The sequence below is a fragment of the Cryphonectria parasitica genome (assembly GCF_011745365.1).
Source record: "Cryphonectria parasitica EP155 unplaced genomic scaffold M406scaffold_7, whole genome shotgun sequence".
NCBI classification, from domain to species: domain Eukaryota; kingdom Fungi; phylum Ascomycota; class Sordariomycetes; order Diaporthales; family Cryphonectriaceae; genus Cryphonectria; species Cryphonectria parasitica.
Window position 1 is genome coordinate 2635018 of NW_024468915.1, and position 16244 is coordinate 2651261.

General features: G+C 49.6%; 4 protein-coding genes across 4 annotated transcripts; 1 reads left to right on the top strand and 3 right to left on the bottom strand.

The window, feature by feature from the left end:
* Window positions 1-160: 160 nt before the first annotated feature.
* On the bottom strand, window positions 161-749 carry M406DRAFT_264365 (uncharacterized protein; the record flags this gene model as incomplete). Its single annotated transcript, XM_040917657.1, has 2 exons — window positions 161-553; window positions 636-749. The coding sequence occupies 2 exons, from the start codon at window positions 747-749 to the stop codon at window positions 161-163; spliced, it is 507 nt and encodes a 168-aa protein (XP_040773807.1).
* A 1243-nt stretch (window positions 750-1992) lies between these two features.
* M406DRAFT_263817 (amino acid transporter) lies at window positions 1993-3899 on the bottom strand (the record flags this gene model as incomplete). Its single annotated transcript, XM_040917617.1, has 8 exons — window positions 1993-2550; window positions 2606-2728; window positions 2791-3134; window positions 3204-3324; window positions 3375-3409; window positions 3471-3661; window positions 3715-3790; window positions 3845-3899. The coding sequence occupies 8 exons, from the start codon at window positions 3897-3899 to the stop codon at window positions 1993-1995; spliced, it is 1503 nt and encodes a 500-aa protein (XP_040773808.1).
* Window positions 3900-4918: 1019 nt separating this feature from the next.
* On the top strand, window positions 4919-6828 carry M406DRAFT_264340 (cytochrome P450; the record flags this gene model as incomplete). Its single annotated transcript, XM_040917656.1, has 8 exons — window positions 4919-5060; window positions 5116-5266; window positions 5335-5516; window positions 5579-5682; window positions 5877-5886; window positions 6076-6302; window positions 6359-6537; window positions 6615-6828. Coding segments are annotated over 8 exons (1209 nt in total), but the record flags the coding sequence as incomplete, so codon positions are not given.
* An 815-nt stretch (window positions 6829-7643) lies between these two features.
* M406DRAFT_45232 (uncharacterized protein) lies at window positions 7644-15608 on the bottom strand (the record flags this gene model as incomplete). Its single annotated transcript, XM_040924271.1, has 6 exons — window positions 7644-9061; window positions 9120-10794; window positions 10863-11911; window positions 11969-14836; window positions 14920-15003; window positions 15146-15608. 6 exons carry the CDS (start codon window positions 15606-15608, stop codon window positions 7644-7646), a joined length of 7557 nt encoding a protein of 2518 aa, XP_040773810.1.
* Window positions 15609-16244: the final 636 nt, after the last annotated feature.

The window sequence follows — 16244 nt, forward strand, 5'->3', positions numbered from 1 at the left end:
ACTAGATCTCGTGACCTACAACTAATCAAGACATGCCGCACTGATTGCTCTGTAATTCTTCAAAGCACCAAGATGATCACACATGCATGCCTGCAATCTCAATTGGAATCTTACTGCATGTGGCCTACAAAAGAGGTGCACGCATTATTGTAGCAATCCTTCAGATTCCAGAATTCTCAAATTGTTGCGCTCTCTTGACATCCGAAAGCCAGCTCACCCTCGACTTGACGAATTGCTCAATTGTCGGTGCCAGCTTGTTCTCAATCAGGTGGAAGTCATCAATTGTCCCAATGCGTGTAATGCTCTTTCCGGGAAAGCCGGACGACACGCGGTACATAAGCGTGCCGCATGTTGAACAGAAGTAATTAGTCATCGTGTTGCCCGACGCGATAGTCTTGCTTTGACTCCAGGTTTTGAGCTTGTCCTTGCCACGGACGTGCTTCAGGTATGCGTCGTCGACGACAAAGTTGGAGGCAAACATGGAGGCTGTAATCTTGTGGCAATCGGTGCAGTGGCAGACGAAGGTCTTGACCAGTCCGGGCCCTTGGGTTGGCTGACGAAGACGAAGTTAGCCTGCTGGTGCCACCGAGCCCTTGGACAACATTTGTGTGTTGAGGCAGCGGTCGTGGACTTACAAATACAAGCTGTACGGCGCCGCAAAAACAAGTGGCCGTTGCTTCGGTTTCTGTCGACCAGCCGTCTTGGGTCTGGTTGGCGAGTGGGAATTGGGGCTTGGACTCGGACGCCATGACGATGTTGATTGTGTGTAATGATAATAACTAGTGGAAGGGGGTTATCTATTTGGGTATGGACACGGAAAATCTTGGGAACAGTCCGTGGCGATTGCTCCCTTAAATATCTCACACACAAAAACCAAATATTCCGGTTCTGCAACTCGTTATCTTGATGTAGGGCAGTTCCAAACCAATAAGCATTTCTTTAAACTTGAGAAAATAACTCAATATGTGCATTGTTACCACCTTATCAGCAGCCTATCTACCTTCTGGTAGAACTACTGTATAATGTCGTCATTGTCGTCATTTTGACTTTGGGTTTGGAATCTTTATGTACAAGAAGGAACTGATTGGCAGGTTCTCGTGCTGCACTCAAACAAGACTGGTAACACAGTTGCATGAGAAGCAACGCTAGAGCTTTTTTTATTTTTTGTTATCGGGAAAGGCCAACCCCATATTCGGTTTTAGTACGCATCATGCGGCCTTTTCACACTCAATATCTTATCTAGTTCTAGAAAACCTCATGAGCTTTCACTGCAGGTTTCCAAGTATACATGAGCTGCAAGTTTAGAAAATCAATCGGGTCTAAAGCAGACAAGAAGGGAAATGCTAGGGTGAGAGGTTGTGAGCTGCTCCCGAGCTGAGTGTGGTAGTGTTGAATTGCACAAAAAAAACTGCCGAACCTAGCTCTTTCCTTCTCTTTCCATCCTGTGCCAATTACTTTGCTAATCCTATATGGACTTCTGGGCCTGGTCTATTCTGCTGGCGGTGGTTCGTTTCCCATGCTGGCATCACATGACTGCTCTGCTCCGGAGCGGAGTCTTCGTGGGGCCCTGGCCACCACCAGGCCAGAGTGTGCGCATATGGACGAGCTCTCATAAAGCGAGGCACATAATAACTAGCGATTTACATGTTGACCGTGTTACAATAATGAAGTAGGGTTTGGGGACTCACAAGTGTCAAATCCCAGGAAAACACTATTAAGGAGCTAATATTCAAATAATAAAGTTATTAAGATATACAGATAGGACGCGGCGCACGGGCTGCCATCTTAGCCTGTGTAATGAGACGGCGTATGTCGGGAGCACGGTGACTGATACTAGTTCAGCTGAGAGGGAGAAAATAACTGGTTCATGCAAGCTGTGAGGAATCATCATGACGAAAATGAATTCTATAACCTAGAGCACACGCTAGAAAGTACTAGGACCCTTGAGAGCTCTTTATTTTGCACGGCATATGCAAACAAAGGCAGCTTCCCTTATGAGTCAATGTTGACATCTTTACTCGTGTCCACCAAGGTGTCTGCCTCCAGCGTTGCCTGAATTCTCTGGCTCGGAAGCCACTTGTCCATGGGTATAAACCACCACGAGATCAGAGCAAATATCGTTATGATTACCATCATGACAGGCGCATAATTCAGAGTGTCAGCAGCTACAGGGAATTCGTATGGCGAAACCAAGACTGCCACAACCCACCCGTTCCACAGGACAGTGATGACCTGGAATGGCTTGCTCCACCGACCAAGGCTCCATGCAGGCTTGGGAAAAGTCTTTGGGGTCAAGAAGAGCCGTCCTAGGGCTATAATGCCGTAGGCTGCGGCGGAAGGGACACCGGCCATGGAGACCAGTGATGTGAATGCGACCGCAGAGGGCAGAATGGTGCAAGTGATGATAGATGAGACCACCCATACGACAATGATAGCATTGCGAGGTTGACCATCGACAACTTGCGCGACCCAGCCCGAGTATGGGAGAACTCCATCTCGGGCTACAGCAAAGATTAAACGGGATGCGGCCAGGATAGCGATGGCAGTATTCTTTTGTGTTTGTCAGAAAATGATGAGAGGGAAAGATGAGGATAGCAAGACTTACAAACCACAGAGCAACCACGCAGACAATGTTCATAATGATATGACCTCTTTCACCGAGAATTACAGCGTAGAGTGGTACGAACGGTTGTGCACCACCGAACGAAAAGAATGTGTCGGCATTTGGCTATAATGGGTTAGTAATGGTCAATCAAATAAACAAGGACAATGGAAATTTGGTTTCCATACCACACAGAAGAGGAAGAGGACCACAACAACAAATCCTCCAAGTCCACTAACGACTGTACTCCAAAAGATGCCTCTTGCCGCAGTGACTGAAGCATTCTTCGTTTCCTCTGCAACATGGCCTGAAGCATCAAACCCAATCAAAATGCCTGCAGTCGCAAGGTATGATAGGCACCAGTTCCACCCGGCTGGTGCACCAGTACCATTGTATGTGGTCATGAAAGCATCGTGAGTTGACTGGAAGCCGATTGTCTTGCTGGTAGCAACTGGCAACCAAATCAAGTTGAGGGCAAAATCCAATAAGACGAACCCGGCAGACAGATGGAACATCCACTTGAAGTAGCGAGCTGTAGCAGTCATCATAACTTAGTATATATCTGCATATCACAACAGATGACGCCTGGATAGGTACTCACGCGGGAGTAAATTCCAAAGTGCAGCAGCAGCTAGCATGACCTCGGTACAAATCCACTGAACAGCACGAAATTTGACATCGCTGCTATCCGAGGGGAAATCGAGATTGAACACGACGGTTTCCTGTGTTCGAGTGAGAAAGGATAATCGCTTTTGATCTCGGGAGTACGTACCGAAAGCATGTAGTTGACCGCGCCTTGTGTATTGCCTAAGTAATTGATTCTCATTAGTACAATTCAAAAGACCTCAACGGCAGATACTTTGCTTACTGGCACAGAAAGTCGTCCAAGCTGTGGTACTCCACCAAGCAACAACAAAGCCAAACAAACGGCCATATCTAGGACCTCCAGCCTCTGCGGCCCATAAGTAGATGCTGCCCGCAAGTGGCAACGAGGAGCATATCTCTGCTATTACAGCAGCAGTGATAAATGTGAAGACACAAGTGACGACAAAGCTTGTCCTGCTATGGGGTTAATAACGAGAACGAGGTCTAGTGAAGTCAAGCTGACCCACCAATAAGCCAAATTACCACCCGCTGCGATGCCTGTAGAGAAGGTCACGCGGACGCCTCCGACAAAGTACAGAGCAGCTAATAGTTATCAGCGAGTAAGAACTGCATAATCATTACAAGTCACACACTCACAGAAAGTGGTAGCAAAACTATGGAACAGATTGAATGTTCGATGTAGGACCTGCATGCCATTCGTCAGTGCCCATGATCACTGAAAGAGAGAGATCAACCCTCTTTCAAGAACATACTGGTTTATATCCAAGATTCTCCTTTTATGTGTGCATTAGCGTGATTCATTCTGGTCTCGAGATTTCAAAACTGTTGTCTCACAAGAACTTGAGCGTCAGCAGTATTTGTGTCAGGCTCGCCATGTATTTCGCCCCCGGCGATATAGTCCGACTCTGCTCGTGCCTCAGCCATATTCGTCAAGGCAGGTAATATCGTCGAAAAACGATCTGGTCTGAAGAATGAAGTCTCTCCTGATATCGGGACTGGGTGCATTTTATTCTAGGATAAGACGTTTTCTGATTTTATCTCTTATCCGTTGCTACGCTGGACCTAGATGCCCGCAATTCAAGCCTCAATGATCACGCAATCGCAGCGCCATTGGTGTGTCACCGGAAAGGCACTAATTTCAACCATAAAGGCCCACAAAGGCCCACAAAGGCCAGCCAGTTATTGTACTTATAAGCGGCGCCTTCTCCTTTTCAAGACGTGTTCCGATGAGTAAATCAGCCATACATTGTGCGTGACCGGAAGATATGTCGAAAGGCGTGTCGAGCGCGTTTCGGTAGAGGAAAAGAATAATTAGCCGAGGTCATCCAGACTGCATTCGCGTGACCAAGATCAGATATAGGACTTTTGCGGCGAGTGTTTGTCAGAAGCAAAGCATTGAAGCGCAGTTATCAATGCCGATTGCGCAACTGCTTTGTAAAGCATTCGCCATCCGGAATTTCTGCGCCATTAGAACTTCCTTGATGATTTCCGAGCATGGTCTCTAATAATATCAGTGTAGAAAATCTTCACTCGGCAGTGTCGTCCCCTACGATTGTTTACAACTCAAAGAGCTGGCTAAAATGGGTGTCACAAATATCGCCATGAAAGCCTGCGTTGCAGTGATTATCCTGCTGATCGTTAAAGTCCTGAAGGTAGACTAAAGCTTCCGTTTTAAACGTACACTTTGATCTTTATTGACACTTTCAGGGAATTTGTCGAGCTCATTTCTCTGTTCTGAGCAAGATACCAAGTGCCGGAACATATGCACCCTACTCCAGGTTGGGATGGCTATTTCCAGTAGAATTCCGTGGATCGGTCACCATCGTTCTTCCGAAGTTGCATGAGCAGCTAGGTCAATATATCGAAACTATGGGTGTATACCACGTTTTTAACTGACGCCCCTACAGGCCCTCTGATTCGTATCAGTCCTCGCGAGGTCTCGTTCTATTCGATCGAAGTGTACGACCTGGTTCACAAAGTTGGTAGTAAATTCCAGAAAGATCCTCGAGTTTATGGGGAGTTTGTGCAAGGCGAAAATCCTGCTTTATTCTCCATCACGTACGATATGACACTGCAAGGAAATGTTTGTGTAAGCGCGATATGCTGAGAGTTTTGTTGTTACACAGGGACCCGGGAGAGCATTCAAAGCGCCGCCGTATGATGGGTCAGCTTTACAACAAGAGCAAGATTGATAAGCTCCAAGAGCTCATGCAACTTCACATCGCTCGATGGTTAGAGGCTGCTAGAAGAAGACCATCTGGGTTTGACGTCGTACCTGCTTGCAGGGCACTGGAAGCCGACATCATCTGTGAGTTGGAAGATGACGTTGGGAATCGTTGCGGGAAATAATGATCAACTGATTGCTCGTAGCTGACTTCTCGCTTGGGACTCCCATCGGCGCCCTCGACGCATGGATGGAGGGGAAAGAGCTCGGCATGGTATCAAAAAATGATGAAAAGGCGACCTGGATGCCTGTGGTAGGCGATGTGAATACCAAATTATCTGGCGATACTTATCTTCTGACTGGTGTAATAGTTGACCACGTTTCCAGCGGCAGTTGAGGCATGGGAGATTATCGAGGCAGCAATCACTAAGTTAACCGGCTGGTCAACACTGTACACAGCAGAGCTGCGGAAGTTCAGTGAGGTGACTATGTCTGCCAGCATAGCCTTTGTTAAGTCGGATGCTAATGAAGCTCCAGTGGGCTATAAATAGCCGGGAGGTGGCTCTAGCATCTATCGGCACGAAGTCGTCAACTCCTAATTTGATGAAGACGCTTGTTGAGTCCGGACTTCCTGTTGCAACAGCATTATCAGAAGCCAAGGAGAATCTGGGTCCCGGGACTGATACAACATCTGCATCTTTAGCCCATATCCTTTGGGCCCTTGCACACAACCCAAAATACCAAGAGGAGCTATACCACAATCTTTCGAAAGCAGGCTACCCCTCTGATATCGCCAGCCTTGAAACAGTGCCCAAGTTGGTAGCTTGTGTGAAAGAGGGTATACGCTGGGCAGGAGCAGCAGCAGCGATGTTACCTCGCGTCGTTCCCCCAGGTGGCATTGATTTGCATGGTAGTTTCATTCCAGAAGGGGTGAGTGCAAGGCCCGAACAGACCGTTACATCGCTTAAGTTAATCCCTTTCTTTAGACTGTCCTCGTTTCGTCTCCCATTTGGTATCTGCGTGATCCGGGTGCATTTCCGATGCCAGAATACTACGATCCATATCGATGGCTAACACCAGATGGATCTGCTCTGAGTGAAGACCAAGAACGGGATCGGTTCTTTATACCATTCTCCAAGGGTCCAAATGTTTGCATAGGCCGTCAGTAAGTCTGAATATTCACGTCTTGTTTTTATTGTACATGTGTGCTTCAATCACTAATCGACGTGCCTACGTGCCTAGTTTCTCATTCTATGAATTGTATCTCTCAGTCTCACAAACAGTTCAATTCTGTCGGATCCAACGGCCTGAAAATGGTACTTTTTCTCCAAATCTCAAGACAACGAATTCTATGGAGCGGAATTGGAACGTCGTGGAACTACCTGCCAGGAAGGAATGGGTGGCCGCTTGTGTGACTGAAGATCTAAATGTTGTTTTAAAGGATCGAAAAGATTAGATTTTCGGACCTGAAAGCAAATCTTGTATGTAAATGACTAAATAGATACGCTGTCAAAGGAAGGAAGAGAAAAGAGAAACGGAGGGGAAGGACAGCTGGCTAGGTGAGGCTATCTAGGCAGAGGGTGCCTGGCGATCGCGGGGCCAATGACTCACCGGCTCTCGCATATCTTCACTTCATCAAACTTAAAGCGAAGCAAAATGACGGACTACCTAATGGAATAAAAACAAATGTGTTTCTATTTCATAGTGCTTAAAAACTTCTCAAATTTAATATTGCTGCTTATAGTGTGTTTGTATGCACAGGAAGTTCTTAGTAGAGCAGTAGGTAAGCCAGTATAGCTGCTCAGATCGCCATGATCAAGAGCAATGCGCTTCTACCTCTAGCAACTGACAACTCACTTGCTCGACTCATAAGCACTTGATGTCAATATTCACACACCACTTACCGTGGGGAGCCGTGAATTTAGGGGCATTAACACTGTAGCAGAAATCTTCAGGGGCTACCAATATCGTGATTTCAATCATCAGGAGAAATGTAGACGAGACTTATGCTCGCAAATGTAATGACGTGTATACGGTCATTTTATTAATGTGCACTTTTTTTCGGTACCGAAAGCCACAACATTTCTGAGCATGGAGGTCAAAATTTGAATGTAAGATGGCAATGAATATCTGATCCTAGGCTAAGAAGCTATCTTCCACATGAAAACCCATTCTTCAAAACCAAACGTTCAAGTCATGGAGATTCCTTTTTTCCCTCATTGATAAGACAAAGCATCATACGTACACATAACAAGAAATCCTAGAGTGCTTTCATGAAGCTTTGGCTTCTACTTTATCTAACATCTTCTTCGCCACCGTCTCGGCTAGACTCCTGAAACTCGACGATTTCAAAATCTCCATTGTGCTTACAGTAATTCCGAACCCGTCTCTGAACCAAGTCCGCAGCTCAACGGCAACAAGAGAATCAACACCGAAGCTCTCTGGGCTTCTCTCCCCGTCAATGTCCTCGACCGAGACAAGCAAGAACTCGGACATCTTCAGCACCACTGCTTCCAAGGCCAGAGGGCTGATAGCTTCCAGAACCGGTCGCGGGTTTGTCGATTTCAGAACCTGAATGAGTGCCGCACTAGGTCCTGATTGTCCGCTGGGAGGGCTTGAGCCGTCAGAGGTGCTACCAGTGTTGAGCAAAGCCCTCAAACGGGGTGCCGAGTACGTCTTGGGCGGCTTCGAAGTGGTGGAAGAGAGACCGAACACAGTCTGTGCTTGACATTCGAAGGTCATCAACGAGTCCGCCGATAATTGGTCGCCCTTCCAGGTTCTCTCGTTAGTTGACCTAAAGATCTCAAGCTCAAGTAGCCTAAGCAGTTCAGCCTCCTGCACCCTGACGGTCAAGATACCCATGGCGGCCATCTTGGCGTCAAGGTCCTCATTCTCGGTGGTCCATCCCACATCCTCGACGAAACCGAGGTCGATGCTCGTAGCAGCAAGGCCCATGCCCCTCCTGTGCATAGCCAGAGCGTCAAGGTAGGTGTTGGCAGCAGCATAGCTGGACTGGCCATACTGCCCAAAGATTCCCGAAACCGAAGACAGCATGATGAAAAAGTCGAGCGGCGTAGGGAGGTCAAGCGAAGCCATGTGCATATTGAAGGCGCCGCGAACCTTTGGATCAGAGACCTTGGTAAACTCAGCGGGACTCTGAAGCGTCATAAACGGTGTGTCATTCAAGACCATTGCCGAGTGTATCATTCCCTTGACCGGCCTGTCAGCCGGCGCCATGCCCATAGCTCTCTGGACATCTTCCATGTTGGAGGCGCTGCCCTTCACCACCTTGACAGACGCGCCGGAGCACCGGAGCCAGCCGACCAGAGCGTGTGCCTCAGGCTTGTCGTCGCCGCTGGGCGACAGCATGATGAAACTCCTGGCGCCTTTGTCGAATAAGCGACGAGTGATACTGCGTCCGATACCACCCAGGCATCCGATGAGGAGATATGAGGCGTCTGGCGAAAAGGTGACGCGGTCAAACACTGGACAACGGCGGATCTTGACTTGCTTGTCAGGCGCTACTGCATTTCGGATGACCAGTTTACCGAGCGACTTGCCGCTCTGCATTAGCCGGAAAGCACTCTCGAGTTCATCCAAGGTAAAGGTATGCATAGGCTGGATGGGCGTGATGACTCTCTGGTGAATGAGGTCATGCATGATCTTGGTCGCCCTGTAGACGTTAGCAACTACGTGCATTCAATTCTGAGGGGAGGGAATGTGCTTACTCGCTTCCAAGGTCATGACGCATCATGACTTGACTGGCATCAATGGCATGAATGCTGGTCGATTGGCAGAACTTCCTCATCTGCAACTTGTTTCTCTTGAGGAAGTCAACCCGGCTGACCTCGAGCAGGCAACCAGTCTCAGCCACGCAAGCCCATGAAGCATCCAGCAAGTCGCCAGAGAGACTGTTCAGGACGATATCGACGCCCTTACCTCTTGTGGCGCGCATGATGTCCCGCTGGAACTGCGTCGTGCGCGAGTTGAAGATGTTGGCCGGGTTTAGGCCCATATTATTGACCAGAAACTTACGCTTCTCCTCACTGCCACATGTGGCATAGATGGCACCAGCTCCGAGGTAACGGGCCAGCTGAATGGCCGAGAGACCGACGCCTCCAGCTGCCGAGTGAATGAGGATGGTTTGACCGGGTCGCATGTGGGCCTGTTGAATAAGGGCGTGGATATTGGTGAAAAAGATGCATGGCATCGTCGCTGCTTCTTCAAACGTCATCCCATCGGGGATCTTGAAGCAGAGGTAATCTGGCGCCCGGATGTGGCTCCTGTACGCGCCATGCGTGGTGGCCGGCAGCCCAGCAACGCGGTCACCAGCCTTGACATTGGTGACGGCGGATCCGACCTTACTTATGACACCGGAAAACTCGAGACCGAAGTTTTTATGTGGGAGAATGCCCATACAGATGGCGACGTCCTTAAAGTTGATACCGACAGCCTTCATCTCCACCTCGACGTCATGATCTCCCAGTGGCATGTCGCCCTCCAGCCTTGGGACTTCGGAGAATGTGAGCGTCTGTAACAAGCCTGTCTGCAGGATGTCAAGTTTCCAAGATGGATGCACGTCGCAGGTTGACGATCCTGTCGTCATAGCAACTGTGTTCTCATCGCTGTCTGGCTCCAGTGCAGGATGCAGGACTTGGAATGTTTGGCTATCTGGGACGATGCGCTGGATATAAGCGACACCGCCTCGAATCGCGAACTCACGCTCTGCAGAGCCCTGCTTGGAGACCTTTTCGAGAATTCGGAAAACGAGACGGGTGAGCACGTCTGCAGGTGTGGACGAGTCAATGTCTATCGTGATGAAGCACACCTCTGGTTCTTCCCTATAAATAACTCTTGCCAATCCAGCAATCATGGCTCCAGCAGGATTGAATTTTCTGCAATTCATTGACTCAGCAGCAGAATTCATCTGGCAAGAAGCAGATAGCCAGATGAGGGCTGGATTCGGCTTGCTGGAAGTGTCAGAGGAGCTGGAGGTTTTCCTGATGAGCGACTTGATGAGACGGAGCGTCTCTTCTGACATTTCAGCCAATATGCCTGGGTTGAGGACGCCAGCAGAGACTAGCACAGCATCCTCTGTCTCCAGAAACATGTCATGCCCCTCAGTCCTGCCTGAAAGAATCGAAGACATGATCCTGGATACCTTTGTCTCCTCGTGAAGGATACTGTGAACAGGCTGGTAACAGTTGACGCCATCCGTTGTGGATGCGACTAGAATCAGCGACCAGTCATCCGTATTTTCACTGAAGTCTGCGTCAACAAGACCAAACCCAGAACTGGACAGAGCCTTTTTCCACTCTAGACAGCTCGACACAAGGGCTGACTTGTCCACAAGGAGGATGAGTTTGCCGTTGGACTTCATCAGTCTTCGGACGGCTCTCAAGGAGTCATCAGGCGTGGACACCTATATTCGAAACCAATTTCTCATTAGTATCTTGAACTTCTTCCACCTCTGTGATAGCAAGAGATAACTATTCGCGTACTCACTTTGTGAACGACGACATCATGAGTATTTTCCTCTGATGGACCGTCCCCGATGCTCTCGATAGCAAGCGTCTTGTACGAGATATTATGAGCTCTGGGAAAATGAGACCCAAGCTTATCTTCAGCCATCGACAAGATCTCGTCGTTATTTTCTGTGATTGTATAGGATGCGAACATTGGGGATACGGTTGCCGCTCCCAATGCACTCAGAATCTCGACCGACACGTTCCCTCTGCCGCCATTGATCTCCAAGTACGAAGCAGCCGGGTCTTGGTGCGCCAAAAGATCAAATAAAATAGACAGTGTTCCAGTCTTTGACTCACGTAACTTCTCTCGGAACGATGGATCAAAGGATGATAGAAGCGAGACATCGGGCTTCCAGATGACCTTGTGGACTTGCGTCAGTTCGCCACCACCGACCACATCAGCACCATCACCGTCGACCGCCGCCGCCGGAGCACCCTCAATTTTGGTGCAAGCGAGCCGATGAATATGCACCACGACATTTCCGTCCTCGTCGACAGCCTCAGCCGAGCCCAGGATGCCGCTCTTGCTAGCTTCACTGTCTGTGACCTCAGGAACAATATTCGCAATGCAATTCAACGCCGTTGTCGACAGAGATGGCGGTGCAACGTAAATCTCATCAAACTTGGTCGGCACACACAAGTCACGTAGCGCACCAGGCTTGCCATTGGCAGCGGCTGCAAGCATGCATTGCATTAGGCCGTCGATGATAGCTGGCGCCACCAGATAGCGAGATTTGAGCGCAGAAAGGGTAGGAAGCTGCAGAACAGCATGTATAGCTGAACCTGCGGTATTTTCAGCCGTCACCGCCTGGGTTCTGACGGTCTGGATGACCTGAAAACTCTCAGTGTAGTTGAACCCGATACGTGAGAAGTGCTTGTACCATTGTCGTCCTGAGGCACCGCTGGTAGCCCACTGTGCATCTTGGTACAAATCGTGAAGGACCCTGTCGGATACAGGACGCTTGTCCACAGCAGAGATCTGCCCGTAACAGTGAACGTCAGTGTGCTGGTCTGGGTCCTGCTGGCTCTGGTGGATGGCTTCAGTGCCTTGGGCTGGTAGTTGCTGACTGCAGATGGTGAAGTCGAACCATTTGGAGTCAGCATGGTCACGCGTCAGTGTTAGAAAGGTGTAGATGCCCTCAGAGTTGTTGCCGACGTTCATGACTAGGGCGCTCCGGACTTGAACATTGCGGAGCTGGACAGCTTGCGAGGCGTCATGTGTGTACTGCCTCACCGCTTCGATTGCCATGGAGATATATCCTGCGGCCGGAAAGACAATGTCATCATGCAGCTTGTGATGTGGCAGCCATTTGGTGTTGGCCAGTGAGAGTAGGTTGCGCCAGGTGGGCACCATGGGGTTTCCATCCGGGACACGTGAGCCGAGAATCTCATGCCTCCTGAACTGCTTGAATCGGTGGTTTCTTGAGGCTCGAGGTTCGTACCACATGGATTTGGTCTTGTTCCAGGCGTAGTTAGGCAGGTCGACGATTTGTTTGCCCGTGATGTACGAAATCACCGTCGTTGTTCCACTTCTGCCTTTGGTGGCGGACTCCACCTTCACTTCCATGCTGTTCACCTTCTCTGTGTCCACAGGGCAGCCCATCATAACCAACGTACCGGCTGTCTTAAGCATGTCCTCTGCCGAATTTGAACCTCCAATCAGTGTCGGCATGTATCTCGGGACCTCTTCTGGCGCAAGGCTCTTGGTAGCAGACACGGTAGCCAGTATCTGTCTCACCGGCCCCTTGAGCGTCGATGACGGCCCGATCTCGATGAAAACCTGCGCTCGCGTCTCATTCGGCTCATCTAACATGGCATTTACTGCCTCGTTAAAGAGAACGGGACATTCCATGTTGCGCCGCCAGTACTCTCCGGTCTGCACATCGGCTGGCTGAAGTTTCAGGTCCTTGATAGCTGTTGAGAACATGGGACACACATTTCGTACGGGAACCGCCTCATCGTCAACGAAGGTGGCGGCCTGCTCGAGCGCCTTCTTGAAAATGATACTATACCCAGACATGTAATTGGGGTTGTGGTAGGCCTTTGTAACCTTGAGCCGTCTTGCGAAGATCCTTTTGGCCTCCAGTCTCTTCTGCAGTTTGTTCAGCGCCTCAACACCACCAGAAATTGTGGTACTTTCTGGGCTGTTGTCACAGGCCACAACAAGGTCTGTATCCGCGAGGTCGTCTAAGTACTTTTGCGCGGCCTCCTTGCCCAGACCGGTGGCAAGCATGCTCGCGTCTGCCCACAATTTGTCCTCGCTGCTAAGCTCAGTGGTGATGGAGAATCCACGGAAATAGCCTATCATAATGGCCATGCGTTCAGTGATAAGGCCGGCGGCGTATGCAGCAGGTATTTCTCCCGAGCTGTGGCCCACGACACCAGCTGTAGGGGTAATTCCCCACTGTCTAAGAAGATTGATGATGGCGATCTGTAAAGCACAGGTGAGGGGCTGGGAGAATCGCGGGTCGTTCACCCGTGTCATCTCTTCTGGCTTGAGGAGCTCTTCTCGTATGGACCAGTCTGGACGGTTGCATTCTGGTAGTTGTTCGAGGCACTTATCGAGCCTCAGCATCGTTGCGCCGACTGAGGGAAATTGCTCGATCAGGTGTTTGCCCATCTGCCCCCGTTGGGCACCCTGGCCGGTCAAGATGAAGCCGATCCTGGGCGGTGCTGGATATTCCTTCTTGCCAGTTGTCCAGGCCTCCAGCTTCAAAGCTTCAGTAATGGGCTTGTCTGCGCCAAGAACAGAGAAGCCACGGTAGAAGAGCTTCGAGCGCCTCATACCCAAAGTATAGGCTAGGTCAAGCCTATCAACTGTCGTATTTGGATCCATGACATGATCATGGATAACTTGGATATTTTGGTGCAAGGAGTGTATATCATTGGCTGATGAGATCATAAGATATGGACGACAAGCATGCTCTTGATCATCGTTGACTTGGCCGGCGTTCATGTCTGGGACTTGCTGGGACAGATACTTCCTGGAGTACCGGTATGTGCAGCGGTCTGCTTCCCATGTATTTTTTAGATGGTCCTTGGCAGACTCAAGGATCGTGTGTGCATTTGCTCCGCCATATCCGAATGCCTGTATACTGACTCTTCTGATTTCCTTCTTGGGGAGAGGTGTGAGTTCTTGAACCACCTTGATCCTGTTTTGGTAGAAGTCGATAGCGGGATTCAAATTCGTGATGCCGACTGTTGATGGGATCAGGCCCAGGTCTAGAATGAAGGACGCCTTGATGATATGGGTCAAGGCGCTCGCTGCCTCGGAATGGCCCAAGTTCGTCTTGGCGGAGCCGATCAAGAGAGGATCATCGGCTGACTTGGACGATGCGAAAATGCGTCCGATGGCATCGACCTCAATGGGATCCCCAGTGGGCGTCCCCGTCCCGTGGCATTCAAAATATGCAGTGTCGCCTAAGTTGTGAATCCCAGCTTTCGTGTAGGCCTGGCGAATATTGGCCATCTGCGCCTCCTTGCTCGGCATCAAGATGCCCGGTGTCCTGCCGTCAAAGTTGGTGGAGACAGCTTTGATGACAGCACGGATGGGGTCACGGTCTCGGATTGCATCATCCAGACGCTTAAGAAAGACAACGCTGGTGCCGTCAGCGCGCGAAAAGCCATCGGCAGCGCTATCAAAGGTGTGGCACTTCCCGCTCCGTGAGAGCAGCCGTGGTTTTCTGCCCAGGACCTCCGGGAGCAGCGTCAGATTGCTCGCTCCAACGAAGCAACCATCTATGGCCCCTCTGGACAGGTAATTGCAGGCCATGTCAAGGCCAACCATGCCTCCGGAGCAACCCGTGTCGAACGACACACTGGGTCCCGCGAGGTCATAGACATGGGAAATGCGGTTGGCATATATGGCCTCGCCTGTCCCGACAGCGTGGTAGTTTTGCTGCACCTCAAGATCTTTGTCCCATAGCCTGCCGTATTCTGATGTGATGGATGTCAAAGAATTTGTTAGCTTTAGCTGGGGCATTGAAAAGAAAAACGAATGGTCTTGAAGGAGCTCTCACCTCCCATAGAGAATGCAACAAAGCATCCCACCTTCCTGCCAGCTACATTCTCCATCGGAATCCCTGCATTTTCCAGGCACTCATCTGCAAGCTCTCGCATTAGTTACTTCCTATTCTCCGTGGATATCATAACCAGATCCTTCTGTAACCCTCACCTGCCTTGAAGGCGGAATAAATACCAAGGGTTTTTAAAACAACCTAAGTCATTTCTTCGAGAGGCACGTACAAGATACTTCCAGCAGAAGCCTCTGCTGTGGATCGAGGATCCTTGCTTCAGATGGCGGTAATCCAAAAAAGGCCGAATCGAACCGTGTCAGATCGATGTAGTCGTTGAAATGACCACCGGCTACAGAGAATGTGCCTTCAAAATCTGGATCTTCATGGGAGAAAGCGTCCCAGTTGAACCGGTCTTTGGGTGCTTTAGGCTTCCAAGAGCTCTTTCCCTCACAAAGGAAATCCCACAACTTAGAGGGCGATGAGCATTCACCAGGCAACCTGCATGCCATACCCACAATCGCAATAGGTATATCTTGGACTTTCTGATCCACCAGACGTGGGCATTCTGAAGAGCCTCCATTAGACGAACCCGGACTGTATCCAAAGAAGCTGTTTGGATCCAAGTTGGCGCCATCAGCATCACTAGAGTTCTGGCTCGTGAGAAGCTGTGGTACTGTTTCTGCTGGCCCCATTTTGAGTGAAAGGGTTGAGGCGAAAAGGAGAAGAAGAAAAGGCGCCGTGGAATTGAGGTCAGAGTGTGATATGATGAGAACTGTACGACAATGGATGTGTTCAAAGGATAGAGAACATAAGAAAGTTTCCGTTGACTAGTCAATATAAGTAGTTTTATCTAAGTGTCTCGATCCTAGGCGGCAAAGGACATCCCGCTTGATGAGAGTAAGAGGGACAGGAAATGAACTTCAGGAGAGGAGCCAAGGAGGATCGTCCACGGCCGCACTTCATGCTCCTCAGTTAATGAGTTGAATGTGACAATCCCATCTACCTTCAGCAGGAGCCATCAATACTTTCAGCTTACAAATTCACCGTCTGCATTTTCATGGCGTGATATTGGTAGTGTAATCTGCATTGAGTATTGTGCATCCTCTGGAGAAAAAATGAAACGTTCCATGCTCGGCGCCCAGGGTTACAGTGAACCTACTGAACGGATAAAGGCTATTAGATTCTTTGTACGCATACATCTGATGATGTTCTATTTCCAAAATCAAGCACTGTGTGGGACACTCCTTTTCTTGATAAGTAATGTGCCTTCTAACGTCGGTTGAGAGATTTCGCAAGATGTGCTCGGACGTGTGCCTAGGCGGGGGCTG